Genomic DNA, 13,300 nt, shown 5'->3' on the forward strand with positions numbered 1-13,300 from the left:
ATTCGTGTGCTAACAACATCTCTGTGTGCTGATCCTGGTTATTGATGATTGTAATATCCGAATCACCGTTTTGTTCAGTCTTTGGGTTGGACTTTTGATTGCCCATTTTGATGGTGACGACGGCTCGGTGTAAAAGTTTTCAATTACGATTCACTAATTGCACAACAGCCTCGGTTTGCACTATACTTCAAGTGTCACATAATGGTTTATAGTTTATTTCTTCACTATCAAACGGTGGCTTCTAACACTTTTCACTACGATTTTTCACGGTTCGCCATGAGGTAGATTAGGTTTTCCACAGGAGTTCTCTTAAAGAATCGGACTTCACTCTACGTTGGTTCTGACAATAATGGCTTGTGCTTTATTCATGATATTTCTTAGACCTACTTAATTACTAACACATACATAGTTGGATTGGGGAGGGGCTTGGACGATCATACGATCGATGTGTCTGCGGTCAGTCCAGACCGTGGGACCGCACCGCACATGCAATGCTGACACGACGAAACTTGATCAGTTCATAAACATTCAACTCCATCGAATGCTTATCGCAGCAGCATGGCATGGCAAGTGTTGTCAGGAATACTGGATATACCACAATGCATATTATTGCATAACTGCTCCACGCGCTTCACTGAAATGAGAAACATATTGTTTAAGATCATTTTTGAAGGGTTCTGAGCAGGTCTGGTCGATGCGGAATGAGTTACAGGGATTCCGGAAGGTGGTCAATTGGGTAACGACAATGAACTTCGTATAGTTTTCGCTCCAAAACCCGACGCCACATGGTGCAACCTTCGTGGATTTTCATGTATGTTAATCTTGTGGTACACAAAGAGATTGATAGTCATTATCTTCTTCTTATTCTTGGTGTTACATCCCTACTGGAAAAATCCTGCTTCTCAACTTAAAGTGTTTTATGAGCACTTCTACTAGTATTTACTGAGAGTTTTCTTTGCCAATCATTATTTTACAAATGTATATTGTGTGGCAGGCACGAAGATACTAAGGCCGACCGTAAATCATAAGTGCCAAATTCAAACAAAAATACAAAAACACGTTTTTATCAACACGGTCCGCGATTTTTAATTGACAAAAACGGAATAATTTTCTTTGACAAAATATTTTGCAACATTTCAATATGATTTGAAAGTTTCACTATACAACACATTCCTTATGTAAAAATATGCAGTTTACTATACAATTTAATTGCTCTATGGCGCCTTCTAGCACATTCTTGTTGTACAGCCCAAATTACAGTTTTTAATCTACCGCCGACAAAAAGTTTCGACCACATATTTGTGATTCCACATTTGTTATCAAATTTTTGGGAAGTTGAGAAACTTTAATAAATATACCTGTCTGTTTTTGTTGAATTCCAGAGTGATTTCGATATCACAGAATTCTAGTTGCTTCGGGGATACTTTAAGTAAATCTCAAGGAATTTTTTTATGCAATCACTTGGAATTTTTTCAGAGCTTATTATTTCACGAAAAGTTTCTTCTGAGAATCTGGGATATCTCGTTCTATTCCGCTTGATTATCTCTTGGAATTGAATGAGATTTTCATCATGATCAGGAGTTCATTCTCGGATTAACCTAGATGTCCTTTTTAAATTTTCTTCTGAAGTTTCATTGGCGATTGTCATCTGGAATTGGAATTCATTTTTTCAAAATATTTGCTTTTTACCAAGACATGTACTTGAAATTTATCGAAGAGTTGTTTAGATGATTCACCAAGATTCTACTGCCGAAATTCCTATAGGAGTTCCTCCAATTCTTCGGGGTTTTCTTAAGGAACTACTACTAAGACTAGTTTCTAAAATCTTTTCAGACATTCTTTCTGATCTACCTCCAAGAGTTCCTTCTGGAGTTTTCCCAGAATTTCTTTAAACGTTTTTACCGGATTTCATCAGGAGTTCTTTCTAGGCTAATTTAAATAATTTCGTTTATTGGATGACTGGTTTTGATAGAATTGATCCAAACCCGAGGATTGAAGCGTCGGCGATGAAATAAAACAATCAACGCTTATATCTGTGAACATTAGAAGTTTAAATAGTTTCTTCTGGTGTTTTTCCAGGAAATCCTTCTGGGATCCATTTTAAAATTATTCCACGATTTCTTTGTAGGATTCCTGCTGGAGTTCGTTTTGTTGTATGTGCGCTGGAAATTTGGTTTTGAATACTTCCTTGAGATTTTGAATTATGTCTTTATTCATTTTTGGCATTTTTCCACTATTGCTTATTGCGTTTACTCCAAGAGTTATTTCTGTCAATCCTCCAAGGAATTGTTCGAAGAATCCTCCAGGAGTTTCTTCTACAAATTTTCCAGAAGCTCCTTCTAGAAGCCCCTTGCGGTTCCTTACAGAAATCTTCTGGGCGTAATGCCTGGCATTCTACAGAAGGTCCGTCTGAAAATATTCAAAAAGTTTCTGTCTGACTCCTTCAGAATTCCCTTCCAAGAGTCCTAATGTGCGTAACTACAGCGATTTGTTAACCCACCAAAACTGCCAACAAACACCCCCCCCCCCCTCTATAATACTAAAGTCGTGCACGCTGAATAGAGTGCATAACACGCACGCACAACATTGGAGCTGAGGAGCCAAATGCGCAGAAAGTTACGCACATTGGAATCCTGTAGAAGTTCTTTTAAGAGCTCATTGTAGGAAACCTTCAGAATTGATGGGATTCCTTGGAATCTCTTGAAGGAATTCTTAGTTCCTAGAGAAATTTCGAATTCCCAGATCCTAGACTAAACTTCTGCTACCTAGAAAAAAAAAACTTTATTCCTAATTTCCCTAATTCTCTGAAGAAATCCATTGAGGAATCTTGAAGAATTCACAAAAAAAAAACTAAGATTGCATTTTTGGAAAAAATATCCTCGATAAACATTCTGTACGATTCTCCAGTTAGCCTATTGTATACGGCATTGGATCGCCAATCCGGAGACGGTGGCTTCGATTTATGTTTTGGTCGGGAAAATTTCTTCAACTTCCTGGGCATATGTAAATGGGCAATGTTAAATCTCTATAGTTGTGGTTTTCACAACTAGAGGCTCACACATCGTTTTACTTTGCATTTGACATTACACACTAGCGCCTACTCTTGACGATATGTTTCGTGAAACATTTCCACCAGACGATGGCAGTGTGAACTGGCGATGGATTTCCAAGAAAATTGTTCTAGGTGTTACGTTTGATTGTGCTTTGGCAGGCGAAGAAAACCCTTCAAATAATAACTATGGAAGTGCTAAAAGAACACTTTAAGAGAAGCAAGCCAAGTTCCGGTTGGAACGTAGAATCACAAAGATGAAAAAGAAGAATCTCCAGAATGAAGTTATGTGTCAACATTAATGTGAAAAGTATGAATAACTAGCCTTCGAGGGAAAAATGTTTACAATACTTTGAGTGTTGACAAAAACGGAATAATTTCTTGACGAAATCGGATAGCATCAAAAATAGATAAGGTACACCGGGCAAGTTGAAACGGGTGGGGCAAGATGAAACAGCGGGTTAACATGATGTTATCCAATGATGGTAAACATCTTGAATGCCATAACACATAGTTTTTGATTCAAACTATCTTTTAGCGAAAGAAAAAAATCGAAAATGTATTGAAATCTATTTCAAAACTTCGTGTTTCATCTTGCCCCACCCGTTTCAACTTGCCCCGGTGTACCTTAGTGATAAATAAATACTGATAGTGACAAAAACGGAACTTACCTGTAATCAAAACAAGCCGCGCCTTGATCTTTCATTTTGAGTATGTTCTGAGCAGATGAAAAAGTCTCCGTAAGAGATTTTTTTTTGACTGCTGAATTTCATAGAAATTATGATACTAAATTGCATTATAAAATCCTTTTTAACAACAAGTTAATGCTGAAATTTTGAAAAATATTGGTGTATTCTTTCGCTCGGCACTGTTCGTCCACATCATCATCCGCATTTCCACACACTTTATTCCTTTCAAATAAACTCACCCTTATTGGAGATGGTACCGTATACATACACTTTTCCGGAGAATTCCGTGATGGAACTTTTTTTCATCGGCTAAACGTTTCCTAAGCGCACTCTTTACCAATGCTTGCTTTGTTTGCAATATAGTCGTCGTCGTTCGTTGTCGTCGTCATCATCGTCTTCAACGTCCGTCCGGCAATAAACGGGGAATAAGCTATTTCTAAAGAAGATGGTATGATCTAAGTGGGCACTGAGCCAGCCGACTGGCTGTCCCTTTCCACTTCCAGTGAGTGTCGTCTTTGACGACATTCACATCTAGAGGACGGAGTACCTAGACTTCAGTCAGGGGATTTCGGTTTGGGGTCAGTCGCCAGAGCGTATGCAATCGGAAGTGGAACGGCAGTCAATGTGCAATTTCCTGCCTTATTTGTGGTTCGGTTTGGCTCTGATGGCATTCAGTCCAGGGACAGACACTGGACCTGAACTGTATATTGACGAGCCAGATGGAATACCACAATAGAAAGGGGTCATGCAAGGGGGCAGTAATGAATCGCTTCATAATCTACCAGACCGCTAGCTAAACTTTCTTGTTTAATATCGAATTCTAATCAATAAACCACAATCAGTGCTGGTTTTAATTTGATGATTATTATATCCCTTTGTCACTATTATTGCCAGATCTCTTGAAACTATAAAAATGTTCTAGCTTACCTCAAATCCGTTCATAATCAATTCAACATCAAATCCATAGAGTAATGCGGGGCAAAAGTTCGCAGTGGGTCTTTTTCTGAGCACGAGTTAAGAACCCAAACAAATCTGTATGGGTTCGACACATAATCAGGTCAGCTGCTCGTCAATAAAATTTGGAACGATTTTGTTATGGTTTGGCAGAGTTATGCGAAAAAATGTGTTTCTAGGGGTTTTGATAGAATTTTTGGACCTTTTGGAATAAGAATTTGTAGTAACAGGAAGAAGAAGAATCTCATAACCTCTTTATGTCGGAGAATCGTTATTCCATAGTAGTTCGCGAGGTGCACTCGAATAAACAATAAACTATTAGTGCTTCTTGCAGAAAGGGACATTGTTAAAACCTCTTCAGTGGGGCAAAAGTTCGCAGTAGCTGTGGGGCAAAAGTTCGCACTAGATTTCTGAGTCTAGTACATCAATATAATTACAGAATCTTTGAAGCAATGATAATTTCGTATAGAAACTACTATATATGCATAATATGAGTAGTATGCACCCTGAAATCGTTGCGACAGAGAGTCTGAACTTAGTTTTGTAAGAAGATAGATTGTAAGACAAACATTATATGTTCACGCATTTAAATCAATAAATGAAAAATAACTAAACAACATTTTAGAACATTTTCTTTGTCATCCTCGTCGTGTCTTTTCGAATGCTTCTGAAAGTCTTATGTTCATCTACTTTACAGGGGTCTTTCATGGCTTAGTTTGTAAATTCACAGTTATAGTCCATCACCATACTGACGAGGATAAGATTCGATAACAGTCCCGTTCAACAGTTTTGCTGCATATTTGATTTTTTTTCTTGTATTTTGTGCAACACGTATCTCTATGATTACCCCACAATGTATTTTGACAACTTCAGTAACTCTGTAAAGGACAGCTCTGAGTTAATAGTTGTGGAAGTCTTCATAAAACAGACTATATGCAAAAGCTGAACACCAGGTCGTATTCCAGTTGGGTCGTAATTCTAAGAACAGAAAGAAACAGATTTCATGGCTAGAGTGAAAAGATGAACATGAATTAACATGAAATAAATTAACATCACACCAATAAACTACCCTGTACAAGGTGCGAACTTTTGCCCCGCATAATGCGAACTTTTGCCTCCACTATGGGGCAAAAGTTCGCATTGGAGTACTTGTTTTAAAAATTGTATTACTAAAACTACAAAAGGAACGCGAAAAAATCTAGTACTACGTTTTGAAGGCAACATGATACGGGCCCGTTTAACGAAGAAAAACGATATTATTTTCTTTTCGTTCAATAATTATTTTGTGAAGTCTGTTAGGTGCGTACTTTTGCCCCGCATTACTCTACCCCTGCGGGCACAATTATGACTTTGACAGCTTTTTTTTATCCAATTCAACCGGCTCAGCCGTGGGAAAACCCACAACCCAAACTTTAATCACGCCGCAGGCTGTTTATATTTCAAAACCGATTTAGTCGACCCACCACCGCCACCATGCAGCACAGTTATCAAATTAAACAACCACACGCGAAGCAGCTGTGCTTTTCTTTGGCTTGGGTTTAGGTGGGAAGCTTTTATCGGTTTATTCGGGTAGTCTGTGATTGACTATATCTTTTTTTTCTGTGGCTTTATGGTTTTGATAGCTTCGGGAGTAAATGTTTCTGACACTAGGTTTTGCTACACTACCTACTTAGGGTGAAGCTTTATCTTAAGAGTTAGTTATGTGTTCATTATTTTATGCTAGAATCTTCTTATGAAAAGTAAATATTTATTTATTTATTCAGTTTCGTCAAACAACGTAGACTAGTACATATACATACAGTTTTTGTTTCATTTCTTAAAGCTATAGTATGTTGTTAATAAAATACATATAAGAAAATATATAAATAGTGTATGCTGGTGGATGTGTGTATAATTTGTGCTTTTTAAATATTTTAAGTACTACTACTGATGTTATTTCTTAAAGTGTTGAAATATTTCTTTAAATTATGCCGCGACATGGTTAAGTCAATAGTTTCACAGTGTTGATTATAAATGTTCATGATTTGATTCAAAGGTTCATTTTTGGCATAGTTTGTGCGACTATGGGTAGTTTTAAACAAGTGTCGATTTCGCAATTTCCGTGAGGGTATGTAAAAGTTTAATTTTGATAAGATTTCAGTTGAATCAATTCGCTGCGAAACGATGTCGTTAACAAATAAAACCATTGCAGTTTCACGACGCTGTTTCAGTGTTTGAATATTGATAAGCCTACAGCGCGCTTCATAAGATGGAAGAGGAAATGTGGTCCAACCTAATTTTCGAAGAGCATATAATAGAAATTGCTTTTGTACTGATTCTATTCGATCGATATGCTTACTTTGAAATGGGGACCAGACAATGTTACAATATTCCAGAATTGACCTAACATAGGCAACATATAATGTTTTTATTGTGTAGGGGTCGTCAAAATTAAAGCTAAAGCGTTTTATGAAGCCAAGCATGTTATTTGCCCTATGTATAATGGTATTGTAGTGGTCATTGAAACTAAGTTTAGAATCTAAGATTACTCCTAAATCCCTAACTCTACTACATTTTTCCACATACTGATCTCCTAAGGAAATTGATATGTTTGGTGTGTTTCGTTTTCTGCTGAATGATATTAAATTACACTTTTTGATGTTTAATTGTAGTAGGTTTTTCGAACACCATGTGTGGAATATGCGAATTTCATTCTGAAATATGTTGATGTCTTCTTGATTCCTTATTTCCATATATAGTTTCATATCGTCGGCATAAATAAGCACTTTTGTTTTCTTCAGGATGAAGGAAATGTCGTTAATGTAAAGAATAAATAAAAGAGGGCCCAGATGGGAACCTTGAGGCACTCCTGAAGTGACTTGAATGGGATGTGATGTTTTTCCTTTGACTTTTATTATTTGTTGGCGGTTTGTAAGGTACGATTCAAGCCATTTAAGAAGTCGGGGTTCTATACCCATTTTTTGCAATTTGAAGAGTAGCATTTGAATATCAATGCAGTCGAATGCCTTGCTAAAGTCAGTGTAAAGAGCTTCTACGTGATTGCCATTATCCATTGCAGTCAATGAAAAGTTAATGAATTCCAATAAATTTGTAGCGGTTGAGCGCCCTTTATAGAATCCATGTTGCATGTGCGTTATTCTATTCTTAATTTGAGCAAATATATTTTTATTGATTATTACTTCGAATAATTTAGGAATGCACGAGATAATGGCAATTCCACGGTAATTACGTATGTCAGATTTTTTGCCAGATTTGAAAATAGGTACCAAAAAAGAGCTTTTCCATGATTTGGGGAAGATACCTGTTTCGAGAGATTTTTTAAATAGCCAAAATAGAGGCGTGGTGAGCTCCATAGCTAGATTCTTCAAAAATACTGGAGGAAGACCGTCGGGTCCAGCACCTTTGGAAGCATCTAAATTTTTCAGTGCGTTCAAGATTTCGTGTACCGTCACTTCATTGTGAGTTATATCCACAGGAAATTCAGGGATATATTCGAAAAAGTCTCGGTCACGGTCATGATCTGAAAAGGTGGTGTAAATTTCTTGGAAAAATGATGCAAATAGGTTGCATATTTCGTCTGGATTGTTGCCTACGTGTTCATCAAGATTCATAGAAGTTGGAAAATTGTCAGATTTAAGATTAGTTTTTACGTAATTGAAGAAATTCTTAGGGCAAGACTTTATTTCATTTTCAATTTTGGCATTGTACTCTTCAAATGCGGTGTCAATGGCAAAATTTAGTTGATTAGCAATGTCTAAGTATTTTTCCAAATTTTCATCGCAATTATTTTTTTTGTAAATTTTATGCGCTTTCTGTTTGCGATTTTTCAAATTTTTTATTTGTTTATTATACCAGACGGGATATTTAAAATTGACATTACGTCTTTTTTTCTTTTTAGGGACTTCGTCATGAATAATTTTGAAAATAATGTTGTAAAAAAGATTTACAGCATTTTCGACATTTCCTTCATTCCGTAGTGTTGATTGCCAGTTTATATTGTCTAGCCTACGCTTTATATTGACATAGTTAGCTTTTTGATATTCAAAGACTTCTTCGTACTCAAAGTCGTTGGGATTTTGGTGTCCATGAATAAATATTGATAATTCGATTGCTGTGTGAAAAGCTTCATTTTTCCACAAGGGATTCAATGATTCGCTCACGCAAAAATCTTCGTAAATATTAGTGAACAAGAAATCCAAATAACAATTTTGTTGGTTTTTGACATGATTTATTTGATTGAGGCCTAAATTAGCAGTTTTGTCAAAAATAAACTGCAGTGCTTCATTGTCTCCAACGACTGGGAGTAAGATACATTCATTTTCAGAGTCCTGAATGAAGTCTGCTTGGCGTTGGTTAAAGTCACCATAGATGTGAACTTTAACCTCGGGAGGAAATTGCGATAAAATTTGTTCAGCTGATTGAAAAAAAATATCGTAAGTAGTTTTATGAGCGTGATCTGGGGGAAAGTATACGGAGGCAAACACGTGAGTTTCGCCAGAAATGCAAGATTTCACCCAAACATGCTCAAAGTCTTTGCATTTAGGTGCTGAAATAATTTCTGAATTGAAATTATTCGAAATTGCAATTAATACTCCTCCACCAGACTTCTTTTGGGACTCCAGAAAATTTCTGTCTTCTCTGAAAACGTTAAATGCACTTCCAAAAACTTCTTCACTTCGTACGCTTTCATCCCAGCTAGTTTCAGTTGCTAGAATAGCCGAAAAGGAAGAGCTTAAAATGTTTTTAAAAATTTCCTTCATTTTGGCTGGGCTTTTCATACGATTGAAATTTTGACAATAGATCAGAATTTCAATCGCATTCTGTTGTGAAGACGGAGAAGTATTTGGAAGATTAGTCATACTTACAATACTATTCTGCTTAGAAATATTTTCGTCGTCAATTGCAGCTACTTCATCGAAGTCTGTCAGCGGCGTTGAAAATTTATTGGATGAGAAAATTTATGAGCCGCGTCCCTTGCGTTTTGAAGACGTTGAATGCGTTCACTAGAAAGGAATGCTCGATGAGACTGCAGGTCTGCCATGGCGTCGTCCCGTGGGATGCCGAGCTCTTCGTGAACGCTCAGGAAAACCTCGCGCAGGTGAAAAATGTCCGCTGGTAAGCCTTCGGCCGCTAGCATTACAGCTGCACTGGTTTTGGTGATTCCGCGAATACATACTGAAGGTGGTTGGTCGTGTAAATATGATAGATATGTGCGCACAAGATCCATAATTTTGGGATCCCGGAGTCGTGCTTTCAAGAAGCGCTGGTCACCGGCTGCAGATTGTTCAGTAAGTCGAACTATTGGCGGACGCATTGGGTCCAATTGTTGCTGTTGGTGGTGTTTCCGTCGTTTTCGTGTAAGAGCAGCACAACGCGACGGGAAGGAGTAATTCGTGCGATTTTGTGTTGTTCACGTCCGGTTCGCGCAGTCAAAGTGATTCGTGGTGGTAGTTAGTGATGGCAAGTCGGAAGTTGAAGAAGTTAGCGGAGGATAAGCTGATTCTCAAGCGGGTGTTGGCAACACGAGATGTGGTGGAAGGGTTCGTGGAGGAGTACGACCATGAACGGGACGTCGGTGAAGTTGCTGTGCGTTTGGAGACGCTCAACAGGACAAACAGGGAGTTCCTGCATATCCAGTCCGAAATCGAGAAGTTAGACTCGGAGGAGAACTTCGACCAACACATGACGGTACGGAATGATTTCGAGAATCGCTTCTGCAGGTTGAAGGCCTTTCTCCTCGCCAAGAAATCAACGGAGCGGAGTCAACCGCTTCTGAATTCAACAATGGCGTCATCAACCTTTGGACCACAGCATAACGCATCCAGTTTCCACCATCGCTTGCCGAAAATCGACCTGCCCAAATTCTCTGGAGACGAATCACGCTGGATTTCGTTCCGAGACAACTTCCTATCCATGATCCACGGCAATGTGGATATCCCAACGGTGAACAAACTGCAATACCTTCTGCAGTCATTGGAAGGAGAAGCCAGGAAGCCGTTTGAGAGTGTCGACATCCAAGCGGACAACTACGCTCCAACCTGGGACGCGCTCATGAAGCGATACGATAATAAGCGGTTTTTGCGAAAGGAGTTGTTCCGGCGGTTGTTCGAACTGCCAACGATGAAGCGCGAGTCAGCACAGGAGCTGAACACTCTGGTGGATGATTTCCAGCGGCACGTGAAGGCTCTGGGAAAACTCGGTGAACCAATTCAACATTGGAACACCCCGCTGACATTCATCCTCTGCAACAAGCTCGATCCCTATACGTTGCGTGCATGGGAGCAGGAAACTCGACAGAAAGACGAGGTGAAGTACGACGAACTGATCGAGTTCCTCACGCAACAAGTCCGCATGTTGAAATCAGTAGCGAGTGATCTCCAGTATCGTTCCCAAGGGCCCAGCATCAAGGTGGCCGGTCCGACTCCGAAGATACCCACCACAGTCAAGTCCATCGTCAACAGTGCCACCAATGAACCCATGTCGGATGCTCCACCATGCCACGCCTGCTCACAGAAGCACCAGCTGTTTCAATGTCCGACGTTTGCTAACCTGTCTGTCGTGCAGCGTCGTGAGTTGATCTCACAGCGAAGTTTGTGTTGGAACTGTTTCCGACCGAACCACCAAGCGAAGGTGTGCAAATCCAAGTTTTCGTGCAGAACGTGCCACGCCAAGCACCATACGTTGCTGCACGGCCAAGCAGCCCTTCCAGAGCCCATACCGAACCCTGTCGGCTCGTCGAATAGCTCTACGCAGCAACCGATTCCAACCACGTCAGCGAACGTGGGGACCGATGGATCGTCGAATCCACCACAAGTGAACCTCTCCGTTCAGTCAAGCAGAAGTACGGTCCTACTGGAAACGGTTGTCCTCTCCATCGTCGACAAGCACGGCAAGGAAATCACTGCCCGAGCACTCCTCGATTCTGCTGCGATGTCAAACTTCATCACCAAGAAGCTGGCAAACACTCTTGCCACCCGTCAAGTCGCCGTTGATGTTGCAGTAGCAGGAATTGGAGAATCCACGAAGCAGATCAAGCGGCAGATCTCCGCAACGATCAAATCCCGAATCACGCCTTTCTCCACCACACTCGAATTCCTAATCATGAAGAAGCCCACATGTGTGCAGTGCATAACGGTGATACATGTGGTGTCTCCCTGGTAATATTTCTTGTTCCCGTGATTTGGCGCACCGCTGTTGCTACAGCGGACAAGTAAAACCTCCGGTGGCCGGCAATTTGAGCTCCACGCTCGAACAGTTGTTGTTGTTGTTGTTGTTGTTGTTGTGGTGGTGGCGTCGCAGCTCGAGCTTGTTGCCATTGTTGTTGCTGTTCGTGCAGTGATGATGATGCACTTTGGTGTATTTCTGTTGGCGCGGTGTCGGTAGGCTGCCTAAGCGTTTCGGCTCGGTATGGATTAATGGTTTCTCCCTTCTTGAAATCGATGAATTTGGGAACGGAGAGGGCTGCGATGGGGTGGTCTGTGTTGGGAAACAATATGCATTAGTAATGACAATATTGTTTTAAATATGGTGATTCTCAACCAGTGTTTGCTCGAGAGTGACTGAGTAGTTTAGTGTATCACTACACGCAGGGAAATAAATTGTAAACACAATTCAATTCTAGTTCAAATCAAACGATTTTTTAGTTTGCTATAGTGACAAACTGATTTCTAGTTTAAAACAAACTGTCCCATTGCTTGATAATACAAATATTTCTATTTGTCGAAATTTTTGACAGTTTGTTAGACCAAACTGAGATTTGGTAGTTTCAACATAAAATAATGGATTGTTTTAAAAGACTGCACTTTTGCAGCTAACAAAGCCGGAATGTGATTGTGTTGGTGACGGCAGCTTCTGTGGCAGCTCGGTAATCTATTTTTTGACACTCGGCTAGCGGATGGAAAGTTGAACGCATAAACAAAGACAAAATAACGAAACCGACTAACGTTTTTTGGATGCTGTCTTGAGTACCGTTGTGGCGAAGTTGGTGTAAGAATTTCACTGTTGTCTGAGTGCTTCCGAGCCATGTTTGTGGTCCCCATTTTGTAGAAACAAATGAAGTTTCTTACGTTATATAGAATGATGGTAATTGGTTGATTTTATCGATATACTCTAAGTTAGAACAAAGAAATATAAATTTGGAGTGAGTAAATTTTCAATTTGAAAATCAACCATGCGTTTTATTTGTTTAAACAAGCATTATTTATCTGCGTGTGAGGCTTGAAAACTTTTTCCATGGACGTCACGTCACTTTGCGGTCTTCGGCGTTTTCGGGGGTCATTTCCTCGTGAAATTTTCTTCAGAAATCTGTCGTTTATCAATTTTTAGGGATCAAGGGGTGACCTCTAGCGATTTTTCTTTGAAGAAGTAAATTTCCCTCATACTAAATCGTATTTAAATTAAAAAAAGCGAGCGGTAAAATATAGTTACTTCGAATGAGATGAAATTTTTCTCTAATTTTGAACTCATAAAGTATTGGAACGGGAGTTTTCCCATTTTTTCATATAACCGTGTTTCAGGCTAATATTCATTATCAAAACCAGTGGGTGACTAATCGATCAACTTTTCAGCTCGTTTTGGTTGGTTACTTAGATTTGTACTTTTAAGAATT

At 39.4% G+C, this 13,300-nt stretch overlaps 2 protein-coding genes across 5 annotated transcripts in view; both read left to right on the forward strand.

Moving 5' to 3' along the window:
- The window catches only part of LOC109423306 (uncharacterized), a 764,938-nt gene that overhangs the window by 293,457 nt on the left and 458,181 nt on the right, over window positions 1-13,300 (forward strand). The window lies entirely within an intron of this gene.
- On the forward strand, window positions 10,150-11,853 carry LOC134286964 (uncharacterized). Its single transcript, XM_062848677.1, has one exon. It carries the CDS (start codon window positions 10,150-10,152, stop codon window positions 11,851-11,853), a length of 1,704 nt encoding a protein of 567 aa, XP_062704661.1.

This window comes from Aedes albopictus, chromosome 2 (assembly GCF_035046485.1).
Source record: "Aedes albopictus strain Foshan chromosome 2, AalbF5, whole genome shotgun sequence".
Taxonomy (NCBI): Eukaryota; Metazoa; Arthropoda; class Insecta; order Diptera; family Culicidae; genus Aedes; species Aedes albopictus.